This window comes from Monodon monoceros, unplaced genomic scaffold (genome assembly GCF_005190385.1).
Source record: "Monodon monoceros isolate NGI ecotype Baffin Bay Population unplaced genomic scaffold, NGI_Narwhal_1 Super_Scaffold_15, whole genome shotgun sequence".
NCBI lineage: Eukaryota > Metazoa > Chordata > Mammalia > Artiodactyla > Monodontidae > Monodon > Monodon monoceros.
Genome location: NW_021703771.1, coordinates 8,510,521 through 8,534,685, shown reverse-complemented (window position 1 = coordinate 8,534,685; position 24,165 = coordinate 8,510,521). Strand labels below are relative to the sequence as shown.

Genomic DNA, 24,165 nt, shown 5'->3' with positions numbered 1-24,165 from the left:
AGAGAGGCAGATCAAGGATTCTTTCTTACACATTCAAATTCAGAGTGATAAAAATATTACATTACCATCTTCCTCAATTTGCTGTATTTCCCAATTAATATACCTCTACTTCATTAGATAATAGCAAAGTGTTTCAATGCAGCTATGTTTATTTATAAATACAAATTTACTTAGTTATTACGTAGAATTTATAACCTTTTTCATTTGAAACTTTCCTAAGTATAATATGATTATTTACTTACTATTTGATAAATCATCAGAGGTTTTAGAGTTTCCAATTAAGAGCTAAAGAAATGTGCTATTTCCATTTACAAAAACATCCCAGGGTAATGAGTCTGAATCTGGAATACTGACTGTCATTTCTCATGCGGTCCTAGAGTATAAAGTCTGTTAAGCCTCAATACAACTATGACTAATCATTGCGTGTACACATTCTTTAGTTAAAGGAAAAGAATCCTTACAATGTAAATGATTTTATAATAAGTATCACAATGTACTGGCCCAATATTAGAAGTTTTATTTTCCACGTAAGAATTCACTAGCTGACTTGCAACGTAGTTACGGTAGGTCCATTATATGCAGAAAGAGCCTCTGTTTCCATCCCCATTAAAAGACAGATTTCTAAAAAAATGGACATCTTTGTATTTCTTACCTAAGTATTTTCACAAGGTTAATGGTCAGACCTTTATTAAATGAAGTGATATACACAAGAGGGTGTTGAAAACTGTAGCGTCATTATAAATCATCAATGCAAATTTTTTTCTCTCCGTAATTTTCTAATAAAATGGTACTTAATTTGACTTTTACTGTAAAAGTAAAGAAGTTACCATCACAACAATTCATTTACTGTCTCAAAACCTTCAAATGATAATTATCTGTTGTTGTTTATAGAAGGATTAAAACTTAAAAGCAAAAAGGTGGAATTACCCAGTAAAATGTATCCGGATCTACGTCTAGGTGCTTCTGAAGTGATGTATAAGCCAAGAAGAGAAAGAAAGGGAAACGGAGGTGGAAAAATAATAGAAAAATCACTTCTACTTATTAAAAAAGAGATGTATGGATTTCCTAAAAATAACAAAACCCAACATAGAAGAAAAATTGCCTTTGAAATTTACCCACTGAGAATAGCAGGTTGCAACGCTAAAGGATCAATTAGTCACCATCTGAGCATGATGTTGTAACTGAGCAAACATCACGTCCATCCAATAAACGTCTACCAAGATCCTCCTGCCTTAAAGGCATCAGGCTGTGTGGGAGCAAAACATACCTGCTGCATGATTACTGCCCTGGGGTAGCGCTGAAGTTCATCTTGCGATGAGACTTCCACAGACACTTACGGGGCAGAAAGTATTTAAACAGAACCACAGGAGAACCAAAGAAGTCTTACAGGAGTTCAGAGATAACTTTTAGCCCTGATAGGAAGTTGGGATTTGGGTAGGGCTTGAAGGCAGAGAAGGATTTTGACAGGCTAAAAAATTGGTACAAATGAACTTATTTACAAGACAGAAATAGAGTTACAGACGTAGAAAACAAACTTATGGATACCAGGGGCGGAAAGAGGGGAGGGATAAATTAGGAGACTGGGATTGACATACACACTACTATATATAAAATAGATAACCAACAAGGACCTACTGTATAGCACAGGGAACTCTACTCAATACTCTGTAATAACTTACATGGGAAAAGAATCTAAAAAAGAGTGGGTGTATGTACATGTGTAACTGATTCACTTTGCTGTACAGTGGAAACTAACACAACATTGTAAATCAACTATACTCCAAGAAAACTTAATTAGAAAAATAAAAGAACTTTCTAGCACCTGTAACGGTGCAAATAAGGAGGCTTTAAGGTGTATTTTATGATCTCAAGGAAGGGAAGTCTGGCTGGAGCATTGCCAGAAATGAAGTGACACATGTGAGAGAATCATTTACTCGTGTCAAATAAAAAATAAACATCTTTACCAATATTTTTCTATTATACACATCTCCTTGGTTTATGCCTGCAGAATACCTGTGACCTATACTGTAAGTTAAATTTTCTCCAAATCAAATTCAGGCCTATGGCCTTTCCGTGACCTTGGCAAGAACAGTTTGGGGAAACTGGGTGGGCATAATTCAGACTGGAATGTGAGGGGGACTCAGCAGCTTGTGAGGAAAGAGACAGAACACAGAAAACTCTTTCCAAAGTTTCATTCACTTCAGACAATCTTTGTGTGCCCAGGCCAGGCTTTGTGCTTTGGGCATGTAATCACCAGTGAAATAAAAAAGTCCCTGAGCTCCCAACTGGGAAAATGAAGTGCTTTTGAGGGAAAGTGCTTTTACTACTTTGTGTCAGCAGCTAAGTCAGGGACCACTTTTTAGGGCAAGGCCGAAGAGCTGAAGACTCTTATCCTTGGGGGGGATACGCCTTCATTTGGGAGACTCATTTTGTCTAATGAGAGATATTACTGATGGGTCCATGGTACAAATGTAAACTCTACAGGAAAAAAACTCTGCAAGGAAAAAAATCAAAATTCCTGGTAGTAGTGTAAATTAACCACTGCCTCTGAGATGCAGGGCAAGTGTTTAGTGAGCTACAGGAATGAACTTTGTTCTCTAATAGAACCAACCGCATTCTGTACTACAGGCACTAAATTCTTGGGCCTGCGTAAGAGTCATGAAACTTTCTCTTTAAAGGACCAGTGGGTTAATATTTTGGGCCGTGCGGGCCATACGGTTTCTGCCTTTGTAGCAACAAAGCAGCCACGGACCACACATCCACGAATGAGCCTGGAAGTTTTTCAATAAAACTGTATTTATGGACACCAACATTGAATTTCATATCATTTGCACGGGTCCCAATATATTATGATTTTTTCCAACCATTTGAAAAAACATAAAAATCATGCTTAGCTCAAGGGCCATTAAAAAAACAGCAGGCTTTGGGCCAGAGTGTGCTGACCCCAGGCCTCCTAGAGAAAAGGCTAGGTAACAAGGCAGAGAGAAGAGGTCTTGGAGCAGGCCTTGCGGGTCGGGCCCGCGCGGCTGGGATACCTCAGGGTGTGCACAGTGTGTTGTGTGTGACCCTGTGCAGTTCCCTGAGGCGGGGCTGACGACCTCACCGGGGCTTCAGAGGGGGACCTGCCAGGAGGAGCTTCGGAAGCGCCAATCAGAACTCACCGCCCCACGAGCGATGCCACTACAACTCTTCTTTACCTACTGCTTTCTTATTTGGTTTCTCAGATTAATTAATGAATTGAAATCACTAATGATTATTACTGAGCCCTTCTTACAGGCCAGGTCCTTTGCTAAACTATTGCCATACGTGTTCATTTAATCCTCACAGTCTTCTGAGGTCGGTACGGCTTATTATTCCATCTCATAGTTGGGAAGCTGAGGCTCAGAAAAACCCTCCACTGTTTGTTTTGCAGATCTTCTTTCCTTATATTCTGCACCTCCTTCCTAAGCAAGTTCACTGACCCCAGCTGCCAGGTATATGCTGATGATACCTAATTGCCTAAAAAACCTTTCCAACCACTGTCCCCACTGCAACCTGGCCAGAAGTGACAAATTAACGTCCTTTCCCGGCAATTGCTCTCTCAGGAAAGGGCAACACCACACACTTATCTCTGAAATCCCCTCCCCATGACCCCTGGATGCAAAACACTGTGATTCCTTTTATACTCATCCACCTTTTTCCAAATCCACTCCGGACAAGCCTTCTGCAATGATGTCCTAAGGGGTCGTCCTATACACATGCTTTTTAAAAGTAAAACAAAGGCATGATCATAGAGCAAAATGAAATATTATGAACCTCCTATTGTTTTTAAAAAGCTACCTAAGAAAGGTAGCTCTCTGTGTGTCCATGCAGTTGAATGAGATTACAGTGAAGTGGTTACAAACGTAAGTTCTACTTGACTGCTAAGGGTTGTGTGTTCTCGGACGAGTCATGGAACCTGTAAAGTGACAATAATATTCATAATAGTGTCTCAGGGCTGCGTTTTGAGAGCTAGAGAAATTAATACATGCAAAATAATTAAAACACCAGCAGGCAGATGGTCATTAATAAATAATAGTTTTGATTGTTGATGGTTTTATCAATATTAACAGGAACAATGCATACAAAGATTAGCTAATAATATACTAATATTTTACCAGTGAATTTGCAATAAGTGGTGGTATTGCAGGAGTTTGATGGATCTTCTTTTTACTCTTCTGTGTTTAAAACTCTGGCAAAATCATTAGTAAAAGAAATCAACCAAAAAGTCTTTACTGAAAACCAGTCTGCATTAAATGAGGATGCACTGAAATTGGTCATCTGCTGGAAGAATAATCAGACACATTTCTTGTTACATTTAAGCTACCTGAGATGTTTTATAACACCCATTCTGAAATCGATCTCATGCTTAAACATTACCTTAGTACAGTTAACAAGAATTATCACCATATATAATTATTTGAATACTCAGCACTGTGCTTTGAAGTCACTTAATAGATGTGTTTCCTTTCTTCCTCCAAATCCTAAAATCCAAATTAATTACAAAAATTAATTCCACTCAAATAAATTTTGTTTTCGCCAAACCAAACTAAAAGTCTATCTGCATAGTAGCCACATTCAAAATTCATAGTTCACAGCAAGGAAAAGAACAAAAATAGAGCAGCTGGAGTATGTTTGAAAATACTAATCCTTATTAGGGCATCTCTTGAGCAGATGAGTTACTTTAGCTGCATTAAATCTCTATTAACAGTAGTGAATTCCTAAGCCAGACAGCAATGGTAAATAAAAGAACCCGTGCTTACATTCATTTGATGGTTTTGCAGAGTCGAGAATCACTTCTGGCACCACAATTGTGCGTTCAGGAAACAAAGAACATGAAACATGATGTTCCTCAGAATGTTTTCCTTGTGCTATTAAATGAATCAAATAAATGAGGTACAGACAAGGAATTTCAATTTCAGAAGATTTTCATCCACAGGAGCTTTCAGTTTCTGCAACGTTTGGGGGGCGCTCATCCTTTGTAAAAGTTTTTGCTTCCATTGTTAAAATCAACGGAGCCAAGAAAACTTTTCTTAGAATGTTCAAAAAGATCACTGTAACCCCCCTTCCCACCAGCTGTATAATTACTTGTGCAAAGGAACAGGCAGAGAGCCTGCACAAAGAAACACTAGATTTAAAATATATAGAACATTTTGGTAAATTGGATTGGTTGGAAAGATTAAAAACAAGTCCTAAGGCAAATTAAGACAATCATTTTCTCAAGGTAAAGAAAGTACGAGGTCCAAGCTGGCGCTCACTTGGTTTATTTTCTGACTTGCCTTAACTGTGAGACTTTGAGGAGAAGACTGAAAAAAGCTCAGCAGAAGAGGATTTAAAATCTTGGACATTTTCTTGAAATGATTATTGCCTAAGGACAATGTAAGTTTAAAAATAATGTCTTGAACTCATGGGAACATTAGCTTATTCAAGCACTATCCCTTTAGGTAGAAGTGGGTTACAGTCAGAGTTTTACGTATATTATTCTTTTCTTGACAGTGGAACAAGGGCATTTTTGTTAGTTTCTATTTGTGATTTCATCTTGAAAAGTTAGAGATATGCCTTGGAAATTCATTAACTCTTATTAAGCTATTTTGAAATCAAATATACATAAGTCTAGCTAAAACTCTTTAGAATGCTTATGTTTTTGCCTATATCATCTTGTAGGATCATGAACTCTATCTATATAGTTTTCAACACTCTATGGCCCTTCTGAAATGTTTCATCCCCATGATTAAAATGAAATAATTAATTTCCTTGAGATAAATTGCCAAAGCAAAAAAAAAAATGTCTTTAAGACCCATATTCTGAGTAAGAGTAAGAAAAAGATCTGCTGGCTGCCTTGGGAAGGGGGAATAACAGAAATTCTCCCTTTTTTTTTTTTTTTTGTGCGGTACGTGGGCCTCTCACTGTTGTGGCCTATCCCGTCGCGGAGCACAGGCTCCGGACGCGCAGGCTCAGCGGCCACGGCCCACGGGCCCAGCTGCTCCGCGGCATGCGGGATCCTCCCGGACGGGGGCACGAACCCATTTCCCCTGCATCGGCAGGCGGACTCCCAACCACTGCACCCCCAGGGAAGCCCTGGAAAGGGGGAATAACAATAGATAAGAGAACAGGCAGGGCTTTCATTTCCTACAAGGAGACTAAATTTCACAATGGAAAGAGTCAAAGTAAGTAGTAGATGGCAGCTCCAGACAGGTGAGCTTCCAACATGAGCCCAAGAGTCTAGATCTAACCAAATCTTATCTCAGAATCCATGATCTCAAAGGCTCCACGATGATCTCAGAACTCCTGGGAGGACTTGGAGATGCAGAAACTTGGGGAATGATGTGAAAGACATAAGAACGGCCAACATGAACCAGATACCTGCAGGGGTGACACTGACCCCAGTAGGTGTTCCTAAAGCTACTTTCAGAGATTTTGCATCGTCCAAACTCAGGTGGCACATGGGCGTGGCTCGGCTGTACTTTCACCCACACCAGTGGATGTCTTGCGACATTCTTCCTCATCCTGCATCCTCTCTCTCCATCTGCATCGCCCTGACACGTGCTCCCTCGGCTCCAGGACACCACTGCAATGTGCCTCTAGATCTCAACATTTCCTCTTTTCTATCAACTCAGGGAAAGAACCGTCTTTTCCTCTCTCCAAGAATAACCTTGCGTCCTTAAGTGAACTCCTTTGCTCTTTGGGATTTTGCTCCGCTCCTTAAACTTCTTTGTATTGTATCTTGTATCTTTCCATCTCTCCACCTAGAGGTGCTTTTTCCTCCCGGAAGAACACTCACATCCCCTTTGTTCTGAGACACACAAGTGTGCACACACAGCCCCACCCCTTATTTACTCCTAATACCCCCTCAATTACAGAGTCTGGTACATGAAAAATACTTAAGAAACGCTGGTAGAATGAATGAAAGACAGACTGTTCACATTGAGCTCTTTCCTCTGAATGCTTTCTGAAGACACGTTCATAAGAGCTGCCCGTCTAGGCATCTTCCCAGCCCCATCCATCTGAATAGGGTGGTGGGGGAGCCCTCCCTCTATCCCATCGTAGACCCTCCAGTCCCATCCTCTTGGGCTCCCACCCAGGACAAGAGTCCCATCCCAAGTCTCTGAGACGATGGTCCCAGGTGGAATGAGGACTGCATGGAGAGAGGAACTGGCTCCACCCCTGGTGGCTCGTTCCACACTGAGGCACACCCAACCTTCCTCACTGCTCCAGGCAGACTGATGTCAGGGGCAACCCTTCTGGCCCCAAATCCGAGGATTTTATCCCACTCCCTGGCCTCTCCCGCCTTTCTGTGGGTTAAGCAACCACTCCGGGAAATCCTTCCCCTCTAGGATCCGTTCCTGCGCCTCCCTGCTCACTCTCCCTTTCCCTGGATCCCGCGCCCCGCCCTCCTATTCCCTCACCAGTTATTCCTGAATTCCTGGGCATCTCACCTTGTCCTCTCTTCACTCAGGCCCCGCCCCCTTTCCCCGAACAAGCTCATTCACGTCCACCTCCATGGTTCCTTCTCCACCCACGTCACGGTTTTTCATTTCATCCGTTAGCCTCACCCTGACCTTTCTGCTTCCTCGCCGATTTTGCACATCTTGCTTCCACTTGAGCTTCTGGGAACACAGCTTCCTTTCTTCTATCCTCTCCATTAAAAGTTCTCCATCAAACACTGAGCAGAGTCCCTTACAGGGCTTCTTTTAAGACCTGGCCCCAACCTTTTTTCCTAAATGTATTTCCCATGACAGTCCTTTCATACACCTTTGCTTGAGCCAAACTGTGCTCATAGGCTGGGTTGAAAATTTATGGAAATACCTATTTGTGTTTTTCTCCTTTCCACACAATTATTAGCCTCTTAATAATTTCCACAAAATTATTTTATGCTTCCCTGATTCAGGGATTCCTGCAGGAAAACAGGGCAGCGGGAAGGCACCAGTAAATCTTCAGTCTTTTGTAAATGCCTAAACCCTACAACAGATGATGCTAAATGTGCCATAGCAGGAGGGCAGAAGAAGGCTTAGCCGGGCCTCTGGAGCCAGTGGAGCCTGTAGGGACCTGGGCCCTGCTCCACACACCCTGGTGTAACACAGGGCAAGAGGAAGAATATACCAGAAAGGTAACATGGCTGGAAGGTATTTTTATATATAGACTCAGATTCCTCTACTCAGAGGGACTCTGAATCATTTTCAAGTGATTTGGACAGGGGACAAAGAGATGTGGATGGAGGGAAATGTTGGAAAGGCACAAAATATCTACTCTTAAAGAAAGATTTTTTTAGTATTTTTTTTTTAGAAGTGATTTTTTAGTATGTTCTTAGTACATGATAATGGACTCTTAATTATTTGACAGTATAACAGAGTCCTGCAACATTTTCCATAATTTAATCAGTGCATAACTACCCAAATCCTGCCAGTATGTAGGAAAAAATGATACGAATCTACTGAACAAAGTATCATCGGCTGTTAATGATACAATAAATAATGATTATATTAAATGGTTAGGCCACGGTCAGCTCTCAATTCTGCATGTGTTCTTATCCTGGGAAATTTAGACCTTTGACCCATTTGTCTTCCCACTTCCTTTGGTACACCGGGTTTTATTATGTTTGGCATTTGGCTTTCCATTTTCTTATTTACTTCTTGGATTCTTATTTATTTCAAGTGTGAATGATTTCCTTCCATCGGGGATGCTACTTCTAATTTTGAAACACCCACTGTCCCTGGTATAATCCTGGAGATAGAGTTCTTCAACAATATGAGATAAAGTAAATGAAGTAATTTCTAGTCTATAGTGCTAATGATGCTTTTACATTTATAGGTGTTTTCTTCAAAAAAGCTATAAGTTCTAATCACGATTTTTTTGTGATCAATCATGGAGGGAAGTTATACACACAAACGTGTACACGTATAACTTAGAGGTACATGGAAACAGCTCTAGAAATGCAAATCTATTGGTTTTAGTCACTTAGACTAAATGAATACTTATCATTCTTATGATACTTATTATCATAATTATCTTTACTTGTAGGTAATTACAAGGGTGTATGTAGGGGTGATTGTTCTCAATAAAGGCTTCATTCATAGTGAGGCAAACCTCACACTATACAGGCCGGGCATCTAAACCTACAAAGGCTAAAACCTCCCTCACATCCTAAAGCCTGGCCCTACGTTTACTCAGAGCTTCATTCAGTCCCAAGAAGCTCCTGGATCAGGAGCTTTTTCTTAAAATTTCCCTTTCCTTCCATACCTCATGCCCTTTTCAATCTAATTCAGTAGCTGTGTACTGAACAGGTTTTGAGTTATGTACTTGATTGCTTGAAGCCATTTACCAGCAGTAGCATTTTTGGAAACTTTCCTGTTTCTGTCACTCTCCTAGTTAAAAAATATATTAACAAATTTATTCCTACTTTCATTATGAGTAAATACTGTGGTAAAGGTGACTTTAAAATATTAATGTTATTTATACTTGGAATATTCCACATAAATAATTATATATAATTGAAAAGCACAGTAAATATATTGAAGCACACAACAAATTACATAGAAAAGCAAGGTAAATTTTGTACATTTATATGTCACAAATGTAATTTACTATATAAATATATCTGTATATACAGTTTACTATGCTTTTCAAGTTTTGGAAATAAATTTTACTTATTATTTTGAACAAAGAATCAAATATACTCCGTGAGCAAACTTGTGGCTACGTGAAAACAAAAACAGAAAAACGATGTGCTTGAAATCTCCCATTCTAAACAGAGCTAGTTAAGCATTATTTCTAAATGCTTCTTGTTTTCCTGATTATCTATCATCTGTGTGGCAGAGGAGACAGAGCCCGTAATCCAGGGCGCACGGGGTGGATTGGAGACTCACCGCTGGAGAAGCCTTTAGTTAAAGTCTTTTTTTACATTAAGCACAAGTAAAATTTACATTAAACATAATACATGCTATTCCATAGAACACCCAGCTTGTTTTAATAGATAAGCAATGCTGTTTGCCTCTTCCCAATCTTTGATTAATTGACACCATTAGAAAATCTGTCTCAGTTAAATGGATAAAGCAGATGTGGCACATATACACAATGGAATATTACCCAGCCATAAAAGAGAATGAAATAATGCCATTTGCAGCAACATGGTGGGACTTAGAGATGATCACGCTAAGTGAAGTAAGTCAGAGCAAGAAAAATGCCATACGATATCACTTACATGTGGAATCTAAAATATGACACAAACGAACTTATCTACAAAAAAAAGGAACAGAGTCAGACACAGAGAACAGACGCGTGATTGCCAAGGGGAGGGTGGGGGAGGGATGGATCGGAAGTTTGGGGCTAGAAGATGCAAACTATTATATATAAGATGGATAAAAAACAATCATTTTGCTGTACAGCAGAAATTAACACAACATTGTAAATCAACTATACTCCAATAAACTAAATTAAAAAAAATCTGTCTTAATTATCCATGCATTTAGAAGGCCCCCTGAAAAGCCTCACCAGTCTGCAATTAATGGATTCACTTCACACTAAAGACATTTAAATCAATTATATTAGTGTTCCTTAAAATTGGACAAATATCACATAGTTTTCTCTGGGATGATGGACCTGGGGAAGAGAGAGTTGAGTGAAAAATTTTTAAAGTAGAAAACTCTTCTAAGGTTTGTAACTATAAAAACTGTGGTAATACTGAAAGGAAGGGCTGGAAATTCAGATTTGTGACAGTGCTACGCTTGTTTAAAGTAGGCCATCCAAGAGGCTCTCTTATAGGAAATTAAAATTAAGGAATATTTCTTGGGTGAGGACAAATTGGAATACAGATTTGATGATCACATGCAAAAGCTGAAGTAATAAAAAACAAGATTTCTTAGAATGAGAATTCTGAACTTTCGTGTCTCTTCACAGGATAGAGGACATATAATCATTGATAAAGGGGGAAAAATCACTTGTAGAAGAAGGAATAGGGAGAAAAACCAGGGCATCCAGTGAAATAAAGAACAGTGATAACTGAGGTTTGTCACCACTGGTCACTTGCTTTGGGAAGATTAAGAAGAATGAGAAAACAGGTTATCAAATAAAAGGTACAATTATGATGTAGAAAGAGAAACATAAACTCTTATACCTGGGAAGTTCAGAGGACGACTTTCAGTCCAATCCACCCAATAAACAGGCAAGCCGAGCCCCAGAGAGAAAGTTAGAGTTTATTCCTTGAGTCACGTTGGGCTAGAACTATTTTGTTATCTTGGCTTCGTAATCCTTTTCGCTCCTGTACGTTGCAAACTAATCTTTGAAAGTGGGGTAATTCCATGCACGTTACTAACAATGCAACTTTTGGGAAGGTAGGTGTTATTCGAAATTCAGCAATGCCTGTAACTGGAATAAAATTTAAACTAACAAAGCAAAGGGGCTGAGTGTTTCAATGACAATCATTTGAATCTATTACCTACAAAGCTGTGCCTCAGGTACAGTTCTTATGTTTAATTATTGCTGTGCTTTACTCTAAGAAAATGTAATTCTACTCAACCAGGGAAAGATAGAGAGGGAACGAACTATCAGGGAAAATAAGAAGAGACAGACTGTGGAGGCTGGGGAAGAAGATAAGTCATCCCCGAACCTGCAGGAAACCCTGGCTCCCTAAAAGGACATCAAAGAGAATTTCCATATCATCCAAGGGATAAAGTAATCTGAAATCTGGTGGTGAAAGTCCATCCACACCCCACACTGGAAAGCATCATGTATTGCATGAACATTACAAACCAAGAAGCACCACGGTCAAAAACAAAACAAGTAAAAGAAATGAAAAACAACTCCTACTCCTAAGGAAGGAACCTGAGCCCAAGGAAGACAAATGATTCCCCTTCACAATGAACAGCTCATCCCCATGGGATGGCGGAGAGGAATTACCATCAGAAATGCTCGCTAATCGAGGGCCATTCTAATCCTGTGATTTTCAGAGAGACAAACCTCTGTTTTGATAAACAGCTTGTGCGCACTAGTTCAATTTTTGAACGGCTCAAAATTCCCTATCTCTAATTTATTTGTCACTTTGTCCAGTAGAAGACATAATTTAAAATACATACTTTCCAGTCTCTTCAATAAGTGGTGCTGGGAAAACTGGACAGTTACATGTAAAAGAATGACATTAGAACACTCCCTAACACCACACACAAAAATAAACTCAAAATAGATTGAAGACCTAAATGTAAGACCGGACACTATAAAACATAGGAAGAAGAAAACATAGGAAGAGGAAAACATAGGAAGAACACTCCTTGACATAAATCACAGCAAGATCTTTTTTGATCCACCTCCTAGAGTAGTGGAAATAAAAACAAAAATAAACAAATGGGACCTCATGCAACTTAAAGGCTTTTGCAAAGCAAAGGAAACTACAGACAAGATGAAAAGACAACCCTCAGAATGGGAGAAAATATTTGCAAATGAATCAACGGACTAATCTCCAAAATATATAAACAGATCATGCAGCTCAATATTAAAGAAACAAACAATGCAATCAAAAAATGGGCAGAAGACCTATATAGACATTTCTCCAAAGAAGACATACAGATGGCCAAGAAGCACATGAAAAGCTGCTCAACATCACTAACTATTAGAGAAATGCAAATCAAAACTACAATGAGGTATCACCTCACACCAGTTAGAATGGGCATCATCAGAAAATCTACAAACAACAAATGCTGGAGACGGTGTGGAGAAAAGGGAAGCCTCTTGCACTGTTGGTGGGAATGTAAATTGATACAGCCACTATGGAGAACAGTATGGAGGTTCCTTAAAGAACTAAAAATAGAATTACCATATGACCCAGCAATCCCACTACTGGGCATATGCCCTGAGAAAACCATAATTCAAAAAGACACATGCACCCCAATGTTCATTGCAGAAATATTTACAATAGCCAGGTCATGGAAGCAACCTAAATGCCCATCAACAGATGAACGGATAAAGAAGATGTGGTACACATATACAATGGAATATTACTCAGCCATAAAAAGGAATGAAATTGGGTCATTTGTAGAGACATGGATGGATCTAGAGACTGTCATACAGAGCGAAGTAAGTCAAAAAGAGAAAAACAAATATCGTATATTAACGCATACAAAGGATGAACCGGTTTGCAGGGCAGAAATAGAGACACAGATGTGGAGAACAAATGTACGGACACCCAGCGGGAAAGTGGCGGGGTGGTGGAGGTGGTCGGATGAACTGGGAGATTGGGATTGACGTGTATACACTAATATGGATAAAATGGATGACTAATAAGAACCTGCTGTATAAAAAAATAAAATCGTAAAATTCAAAAAAAAAAGTACTTTCCAGGATGCCAAGTTAACTATCAAAAGGATTTCATGGAAGTTTTTTAGTCTAAGTAAATTTTGTGCCAAGACTTTCGCTCTTAAGGAACAATAAACGGAACTAAGATTATGGCAAGAGAAACAGGTGCTGACAATTTAAATCAGTTCAATATTTCACTTACCTTCAATTTTCCGTAGTGCTAAGCCTAGTAATGAATTGTCTAACATGTATGATCAAATGTTATATAATTTTAGGCAGTTTTTTCTATTTGATAATACACAAATAATCATCCTCCCTTCTGTTTGCTTTTTTCTATACCCTGAGGATATAAAGCTTTTAAGATTTATAAGCAGTAGAAAATGTTTGAAACTCAAATTTGTATTGACATTATTCTTTGCATGAATCCACTGACCCATTTTTGTAAAGTAAAAACAACTGCTGGGTTTTTACTTGCATTGAAAATAGAACAGTCACAGTTCAATTATTACATTCACACAGCCCCCTGAAGACTTTATTTCAAGTTGCACAACTGACCTTCTTTTCTAAAACAATATGGAGATAGCCTAAATTAGAAGTAATTGTATTATGGAATATTTTGAAAAGGAGAATCCTGTTGCTTTTCTTGTATTTCAACCAATTTGGTTCTTTAAGATTTCTTTGCATTTCCTTGCATATTTGTAAACACGGCTTTATTTTTTTTTTTTTCACGAAATACCTGACCACTTCAGGGATTGACAAATGATACCTTGTTAGACAGCTGTACAGAAAAGAAAAAACACAAAAAAACCCACACATGGAACAGGTTTCCAGAAACAGAGAAACAAACGTTCTTTGGAAAGGAGAATCCGTACACTGTACAATCCCATCCCAAGCCATAGCATGAAGGTTGACATTTGTCTCTCCAGTGAGAACTTGAGATGTGTAAGTTGAGTTCACTTCACTCACCTGTTTGGCTTAGCTGGGACGTGCTTCTGCTCCTTCGAGTCACGATGGCAACCACTTTGGCACTCAGGCTGGACCTCCTTTTCTTCCCACCTGTTCCAACAGTGCCCACAGCCGTGTCCGACTGACTGCCATCATTATGCTCCAGTGTGTACATCTCTCCACTCACGCTCGTGCTCTTGGTGATGGCTCTTCCTGAAGTCCCCATCCGTCTGCCTTGCATTTTAGGGGTAAATGAACTATATTTACAAAGTAAAAACATATATGCATCCATAAATTACAGGTCAGCATAATCAAAACTTTAAATCTAACTTATTTTGAAATAATCCGGGCAAAATTTTAGAGGGAAAACCCGGCTGAATAGTAGTCCTACAGCTATAAATATTCTAAGGTCACGTCACCGCCCCCAGTATTTATTTATCTATTTATTTTTTTGCGGTACGCGGGCCTCTCACTGCTGTGGCCTCTCCCGTTGCGGAGCCCAGGCTCCGGACGCGCAGGCTCAGCGGCCATGGCTCACGGGCCCAGCCGCTCCGCAGCATGTGGGATCTTCCCGGACCGGGGTGCGAACCCGTGTCCCCTGCATCGGCAGGCGGACTCTCAACCACTGCGCCACCAGGGAAGCCCCCCCAGTATTTATTTACCAGATGTGCCTTGAAACAAGAGCATTTCAAGGCATCATCTATAAACTCTTTGAAGATAGTAAAAAGAAAGGCAACCGAGGCTACAAATGGGGAGGTGTTACTGACCAATGTTATAAATAATTCCTCTGTTACTTTCAGAGAAAAGCTAAAATAGTTCAATCAGTGAGAAAAGTCCATATACATTCCTGAGGAAAAAATATTGTTCAAAACGGATACTCTTAATTTGCCACACGACAAGGTTTAAAAAATGAAACCAGTGTTTGTTCTGGTTTCTCTTTGGGATTCCAGCTAAGAGGCGTCTCTTTTGCTATCCGAGGCTGAGTGAGTCTCGGAAATGCTGTTCAGGAGACAAGCCCTGCTTCTCCTTCCTCCTTCCTCACCCACTCCTGCCCCATCGCCTCCACGTACGTTTCCTCTCATTTTCAACTTTCAACTCTCCGAACTCGCAGGCTCTGGGTCCAGATGTTCCTTGTTTTGTTGTCCTCTTCTGCAAAACTTACTTGTCTATGTTCTGAGATTGCATCAGGTTATCTGAATAGATCACGGTACTTCTCTCCCAAATGAATAAACTACTGTTGAGAGTTTCAGGTACCGTAGAAGGTTGAGGGAAAATATCCTTTCTATTTGCCAAAGTACATGAGTGTCTGTGAGTCAGAGTTACAGGTAGGGCAGGCAACTGGGGAAGTGGTCAGGGATGGTAGGATTCTTCCAGTCTTTTTAATTGCTCTGCATATGCAGTTATAGTATCCATTTAGACTATCCCTTTTTTGGTCCAATAAAGACCTGTTTGATATCTCTGAAATGACCCTCTTAATTTTATGTGCCCTCAAAATATTTGCAAAAACTGGCTCACATGACCTTTACCACCATCTTGATTTTCTATATTTTTTCTTTGGAAAAATGAAATATATTACTGAATATACCTTCTTTAAGTGATGACATTTCATATGCAAATCAGAATAAACCCTAATATGATTAGAAACAGTAAAACAGAAAGTCTTAAGATCACGTAACATGTTTGTGGCCATATACACAATGAGTGCTTCAGCAGAAAGGAAAATTGGTGCAGGGGCTCAGAATCCATGGAAAAGACAGGACTTTTTGGACCTTAGGATCCCTTCAGCGAAAGTGAATGGAAACTGGGGCCTGATTTGACAGGAATAATTTGGAATGCTTAATCCCTAGCTGCGTTTCTTGAATTGGTCCACGTCAACATTCACCTGACAATAATAAGGTATTCATATTCTTTCAATTTACTCTAATCATCTTTTCATTAACTCAAAAGTTTTTAAAGCCATTTGCAAGCCTAGTAATCTTGCTATGCGTTTTATGCAGTCTCCTCCTCCAAACGGTAATGATGACAGTTTTACAGACGACCAATTCAACACTGGTTCCTGTGGGGTTTATATTCGCAACTTTAGTGGACTTCCTTTCCGGATAAATATTACGGTCAATTTCTTTCGTGTTCTCACCTATTCATTTGAATGTGTTTCCTAACTCTGCCACCCTCCTTAAGTCTACTCTTAGTACCTGCTTTTTCTACTATTTTACTAGCACAATTCTGCTGAAAGATATACAGAAATGACAGGATTTGGTCAATTTCACCATCATAATATCCATCTTCAATCAAACACCAGCGAGTTTTTCATCTCTTTAGCACACTCACCACAGTGGTTATTGAAAACCTCTCTTCGGTGATCTTGTTTATACCTTTACAGTAAAGTATGGATAAACTAACATGTACTGTTTTCTCCACAATATTCCCGTGAAAACAGAATTACATCACAACTCTCAATCTGTATTTTAAAAATCACTGTACACACAAAAAACTATTGTGAAATTTTAGACAGTGTTGTTTAGGTTATAGAGAAGTTTGAAAGAGCAGGGAAATGTTTTCTATAATAGTTCTACTATGAAAATGTATCCAAGATGAGCTAGGAAGATTCACAAGTTTTTTCATGGATACTTAATTACAGCCATGAAATGTTCTACAATGTCAACAAATAAAAATTCTGAAAAATAATTAGAGAAATCTATACAGCAAATGATTACCATTTGCGGGGGGTGAATTAAGAAGTTATGTTAAAAAAAGTTTTGTGAATAAGTAAGACACAGTTTTTCCTCAAAAAATAAAATATTTTGTTTAGAAGCTCAGAAGTATTCTTATGTAATCTGGGACAGTGCATAGCTTTCTGAAGAATCTAGAACACCGTATTTTAAGTGGAACGTGTTAGGGCATTTTCCATTCTTCTGTTACCTAACTGAGGGGAGAGGTTTGCGGGGGGGTCTAACCACCCAGATTAATTAAATCAATGTGAAGGTCATAGTCTTAGCACAAATCTACTTCTACTCTCCTATTTCTTAGCCTTCTATTTGTTCTGCTTCAATCGCCTGGAAGACTATTCCTGTCATTTAGATGTGCCTGAATCCTTCAAGATGCACTGTAAAGCTTTCTGCCTTATAAAGCTATTCAGGGTCTCTGGAGAGTCATGACTGCTGCCTCCCGGCCCTCTGATATATTTTGTATCGGTTACGTTAAGATTTGCATAGTTTATATCAGCACACACCTTATGCATCACTAATGTTTGTAGCATCCCTCCCATTGCTGTGAACTGATGAAGTTAAAAAAAGTGAATTCTCACTATACAAATAGACTGTGATATAACCCACCTTTAAAGACCAAACAAATGAAAAACCCACCTTCCTTCTTTGACACCCCCTCTCCTAGCTACTGACCTTTTGCTGAAGAACCTGAGTTGTTTGTACGTCCTCTCTCTCTATTCTCTTCTGGACTAAACGGAAGCGGGCTTTGTCCCTGCCGCCTCACCCAATAGCCTTTTCCTTTCATCAGAGTCACCAATTATTCCATGTAGCAAAATCCTCTCGTTTCTCAGTCTTTACTCTCTCGACCTCTCAATACACCACGCATGTGACAAAGCGTTTGATTCTTTTGATCTTGAGATGCTTTATTCTCATAGATTTTCCCACCTAGTGCCTCCTGGCTGGGCATTTATTCTTTTTTTTTTTTTTGCGGTACGCGGGCCTCTCACTGTTGCAGCCTCTCCCGTCGCGGAGCACAGGCTCCGGACGCGCAGGCTCAGCGGCCATGGCTCACGGGCCCAGCCGCTCCGCCGCATGTGGGATCTTCCCGGACCGGGGCACGAACCCACGTCCCCTGCATCGGCAGGCGGACTCCCAACCACTGCGCCACCAGGGAAGCCCTGGACAGATATTCTTTTTCACCACTAAACACTGGAGCTCTTCAACCCTCCCAACCCTGACCTCTATTCCCCACATGAGACCTGCTCCCTTGATGTGTCATCTGGTCCCAAGCTTTACATCCTTCTATGTGATGCTGATTCCCAGGGCTTCTCTCCACCTTGTCTCAGCCCTCAACTCTAGATTTACGCACCTACTTGTGAACTGCTAAGGTTCTCAAAAATGTGCTCAACCCAAGGAAAAGACTGCTCCTTGTCTAAACTTCCATATCACATTAAAGACACTCCAATCACCCAGTTGCTCAGAGTAGTAACTGCCTCGTTTCTGTTAAGAAAAAAATATCTAAACTTGGAAATGAGGTTAAGAAAAAAATGGCCTTACATGTTAATGCCATGTTTAAGGATTAACTAATAAGCTCTCTAAGGGCATTTGACTCTCTGGGGGAATAGAACATTTTTTGACTTACTATTTACTCTTATAATAATTACGGTCCCCAAATTTTATAACTCTGTATGTTAGATGTTAACTTGAAGATAACTGATAAGGAGCAAATAACCACTACTTAGTAGTGAGGATAACCTCAAGGTTAGGGTTTTACTGATCTAGAGAACATTATCCAGTTTTGAATCGAACTGAATAATGTTTCAGCATTCCCTTTTTTTTTTCAATGACTATATATGTATGTCTATATGTACATCATCTTAGGAACCAGCTTGTCACCCTGTCAGTGTTCTCACTAATGAGTTAAAACTCTGACATTTCCTGTGTGTTTTTCTAACAATTACGTTTTAATTTTGAGAATTATGCTTCGAGAGTGTTGGAGGTCCCATCAAAATGCCCAGATGGACTTCTGCTGGACCTCTGAGCATGGTGCCCCATGAAGGCTCTGAGCCCAAGGATGCCTTTTCCTCGCTCCTGGATTTAAGATCAAGAGGCAACAGAACATTACTTCCAGTCTCTGTTTTCTTTTTTTGACTCTGGTTTTGTTCTGTTTGCTGCTGGTTCTGGGTCTTGGTAAATCTGTCCCTTCTTCTGCTCTGTTTGTGATGGATAATACCTTCCTCACCAGTAGCAGCAACAACAGGGAATCCGTCTACGGATGAAACCTGTTGGATGGCAGACCTCAGGGATGAATTGAGAGCTGGGTGACGGATGACAGAAAATCTTCTTTGTTTGGCTTTTTGCATGTCTGGTCGTTGGCATGTTACAAAAGTTCACATCATTTAAGAAAATGTCTTGTCCACACTAAAGAACAGCCCTTTAAACTCTAGGGTTAGGTTTCTGTGTCAATTTCTGTCTATGTCAAAGTTGATAAAACAGAAACTGCTAGTTCTCTTTGTGTTTAAAAAATAGTCTTTTCGGGACTTCCCTGGTGGCACAGTGGTTAAGAATCTGCCTGCCAACGCAGGGGACACAGGTTCAAGCCCTGGTCCGGGAAAATCCCACATGCTGCGGAGCGACTAAGTCTGTGCGCCACAACTACTGAGGCTGTGCTCTAGAGCCTGCGAGCCACAACTACTGAAGCCCGCACGCCTAGAGCCCATGCTCCACAACAAGAGAAGCCACCACAATGAGAAGCCCGCGCACCACAGCGAAGAGTAGCCCCCGCTCACCGCAACTAGAGAAAGCCCGCGCACAGCAACGAAGACCCAACACGGCCAAAATAAAAATGAATAAAATAAATAAATTTATAAGAAAAAACAGTCTTTTCAATTGGTGAAAAAAATCTCTTACTTTCTCTGCAACCTAGGGATAGTGGTTTGGGCAGACAGATATTAACTGAACAGAGCTCCCATTCTGATTGATCTATGTAGACCAATGAGTACTTACATAATTCTCATATAGTTAACTAAGGAATTCCCAGAGAAAAAAAGAAACTGAACTTCTAATACTTTGAATATGCTTGTGTTTCAAGAAAAATCCATTTTCAAGAAATGGCTCACTCAAAAGAATTTTAATATAAGAATCTAAATCCACAATCAAAGTGAATCCTTTGAGCTATCAAACTAGTTTGATAAATTTGGCTTAAAAAAGCTTTATGAAAACCACGATGAGAGGCCACTTCACATGCACAGGACAGCTACAGTAAAAAAGAGATGCCTACAAGTGCTGATGAGACTCTGAAGAAATTGGACCCTTCATACACTGCTGGCAGGAGTGTAAAATTATGTAGCTGCTTTGGAAAGAGTTTGGCAATTTAGTTAAACATAAACATAATTAAATTAAACTAGAGTTGCTGTACCACTCAGTAATTCCATTCCTAGGTACGTCCTCAACAGAATTGAAGACATATATCCATACAAACACTTACACAGGAACGTTCAGATCAGCATTATTCATAACAGTTAAAAAGAGAAAACAACCCAAGTGCCCATCAACTGATGAATGGAGACAAAATGTGCTTCATCCATACGATAGAATATTATCACGTATAAAAATGAATGATTCATGTTACAAACATGGATGAAGTTGTAAACATTATACTCCATGAAAAAAGCCAGATACCCAAGGCTACATACTGTATAATTCCATTTAAATAAAATATCAGATCCAGAGACAAGTGTGGATTAGTGGTCACCAGGGGCTAGAGGAGGGGGGAGGGGCGTGATGCAAAGGGTTATAGGTTTCTATGGGGGAAGATAAAAATGTTCTCGAATTACACAGCAGTGATGGTTGCACAACTAATTGTGAATATGCTAAAAACCACTGAACTGTACAATCGAACAGGGTGAATTTTATGGTATGTGAATTATAACTCAAATTTTTAAAAGGCAGCATTATGTCTTATTCCAGATTTTATCAGTGTAGTATGTAATACGAGCACAAAATTTTATTTTATTGTTTAAGATTTAGGTTGGTTTTCTCATGAGCAGACTAGTGAATCTGAAATTCCTATATTTTCTATATTGATTTTACTTATTGGATAGGCTAACATTTCTTCCGGTAACATTTAAGATTGTGAAAATGTAGAATTATGTAATAAATAAATTGACCTATAGTTCTGAAAAGACTCTGATATCAACAGCAATGAAGTTGGTTGGAGTGTCAGCTTAAACGTAATCCAGGTGATTAATTAGTTATACAGTGGATTTGCCTCTGAATGATGCAAAGCTTTATCTTCATCTTTGCAACTTTATAGGATACTGTGGGTTGTAAGGATGTTTTATTTTTATTTATTGAGTTATTTTGAAGTTTTTAAAATTGAAGTATAGTTAATCTACCATGTTTCAGGTATACAGTAAAATGATTCAGTTGTACATATATATTCTTTTTCAGATTCTTTTCCCTGATAGGTTATTATAAGATATTGAATATAGCTCCCTGTGCTATACAGTAGGTCCTTGTTGTTTATCTGTTTTATATATAGTAATGTGTATATGTTAATCCCAAACTCCTAATTTATCTCTCCCCTGCCCTTTCCCCTTTGGTAACCATAAGTTTGTTTTCTAGGTCTGTGGGTCTATTTCTGTTTTGCAAATGTTTCATTTGTATCTTTTTTTTTTAGATTCCACATAGAAGTGATATATGATGTTTGCCTTTCTATGTCTGACTTACTTCACTTGGTATGATCATCTCTGGGTCCACCCATGTTGCTGCAAGTGGCATTATTTCATTCTTTTTTATGGCCGAGTAATATTCCATTGTGTATATATACCACATCTTCTTTATCCATTCATCTGTCTATGGATGGGCATTCAGGTTGCCTCCATGTCTTGGCTACTGTAAATAGTCCTGCAATGAACATTGGGGTACAGGTATCATTTTGAATTATGGTTTTCTCCAGATATATGCCCAGGAGTGGGATTGCTGGATCATATGGTAGTTCTATGTTTAATTTTTTGAGGAACCTCCATACTGTTCTCCACAGTGGCTGCACCAATTTACATTCCCACCAACAGTGCAGGAGGGTTTCCTTTGCTCTACACCCTCTCCAGCATTTATTATGTGTAGATTTTAAAATGATGGCCATTCTGACAGGTGTGAGGAGGTACCTCACTGCAGTTTTGATTTGCATTTCTCTAATAATTAGCAAAGAATTATTGAGGAGCATCTTTCCATGTGCCTCTTGGACATCTGTATGTCTGTATGTCTTCTTTGGAGAAATGTATATTTAGGTCTTCTGCCCATTTTTTGATTGGGTTGTTTGTAGGATGTTTTATTATGTCTGCTGTAACTTGCTAGGCTGCTTCATTGCTTGCCTATGACAGACAGCCTTGTTATGCTCCATTATCTACCTCCAAGTTTTCTCTACAAAATAGAAGCTTAGGTTAAAAGTTGCAATTAATATGGATGGTTCATTCTAAACTAGAAAAAAGTGACAAAAATATGTGACATATTCAAGGTAGTAGATGTGTTTTTATTTACCAAAGGAAAAGAAGGAAATTGTTTCTTACAGTAAAATACCTGGAATATGAATGAGGAGAGTAAAAGACAAAACTTGGGTGAATACGCTAAACTGTCAAAAGGTTTGAGGAAAAGTGAATTATTTACCTGGTTTATTGTAGTTTTAAACAGTAAGTCTAAAGAGCAAAAAAATAGAACTTTGACTAACTATCTCTATTTGATGGAAATATTCATAATATAATAGGGAAGGTCTATGAGTCATTTACTGAAAAATATTACATTAATGCAAGATTAGAATTTAGTTTTCTGTTAAAATGACTAATTGATCTTAAATATTTAGCTGAGAACAAATTTTATTTAATCAGGGATGGCCAGCTTACCATTAAGGGACAAGAGTTGTACTTCATACGCAGACTGCACACCTACAAAGGCTTCACAGAGAACTGGTCTAGTATTTGTTCCATGGCTTACAGGGTCCTAGAACTACAGGTAATGAAGAAGGTCATATCCTGAACTTTAGCAGAATTTGGGGGACCTCATACTGGTAGGTACTGCAAGGAAAGCCTGGTGGTGATATTGCTTTGGCCCAATTATAAATTACACATATGACTTGGTGTGACAAAACTCACCGTAATATGGCAAAGGTGGGAGGATAATCTATATGCACTGAATCAAATCAATTATGTCATCAGTAGCAAGATACGCATTATTTTATGGATTTTTAAGAAAGAAAAATGCTGCTAATTAAACCATGTCATGCCATCAATTGTAAAATACATACGGATTTCATATATGATAAAGTACAGACCAGTGTGCATTGTAGAATCAATGAAATGATGGTAATAGACAATGTAGAAACTCATTTCAAACAAGAATTTTTTTTAAAGATTGATAAAATAACATTGAAACATCATGAGCTCATGTTCCCTAAAATAGACAAAAAAGACTTTGTATTACCCATGGACATGCAAGGGATCAATCATATAAGCAATCAAATCTGCACCTTGGGCTTCCCTGGTGGCGCAGTGGTTGAGAGTCCGCCTGCCGATGCAGGGGACACGGGTTCGTGCCCCGGTCGGGGAAGATCCCACATGCCGCGGAGCGGCTGGGCCCGTGAGCCATGGCCGCTGAGCCTGCGCGTCCGGAGCCTGTGCTCCGCAACGGGAGAGGCCACAACAGTGAGAGGCCCGCGTACCGCAAAAAAAAAAAAAAAATCTGCACCTTTAGTTGCCAGATTTTGGTTCCTTATTCTAATGTAAGGTGGCTGGCATGAAAGTCTGGAATAGAATGAAAAAACACGGGCTTGAAATATCTTCTCATCTTCAGAAAGTAAGCATTATTTCAGGAAAGGCCTAGGAGGTACTATGTAAAGATGATTCCCACTCTTAAATTAAGGACAAATTTAGCTTAAAAACAATTATAATCAATTTCTATTTCTTCAACACACCAAAAGAACATAGAGGCCTATCATGATTCCACAGTAAGCCTAAAAAGGGACAAGTAATTTAAGGCGTATTAAAAGATGGTTGTAATACACATAAATTCACTACACTGTTTACAAAAAATGCTAGAAGTCAACTCAAATTATTTGAGTCCTACACTTTAGTTTGGATCAATATACAAGTTACTAATCACAAATGGTCAATAGAAAAGGAACTTGCTGATCAAGAGATCATTCCCAGGAATCTAGCTCATA

General features: G+C 39.2%; 1 protein-coding gene across 5 annotated transcripts in view; it reads right to left on the bottom strand.

Moving 5' to 3' along the window:
- Positions 1–24,165, bottom strand: part of LOC114895931 (regulating synaptic membrane exocytosis protein 1-like) — a 279,515-nt gene that overhangs the window by 49,550 nt on the left and 205,800 nt on the right. For all 5 annotated transcript variants that reach the window (XM_029223557.1, XM_029223558.1, XM_029223562.1 and 2 more), the window contains one exon: positions 14,266–14,501. In XM_029223557.1, coding sequence (XP_029079390.1) covers positions 14,266–14,501 — 236 coding nt within the window. The remainder of the gene's footprint in view (positions 1–14,265; positions 14,502–24,165) is intronic.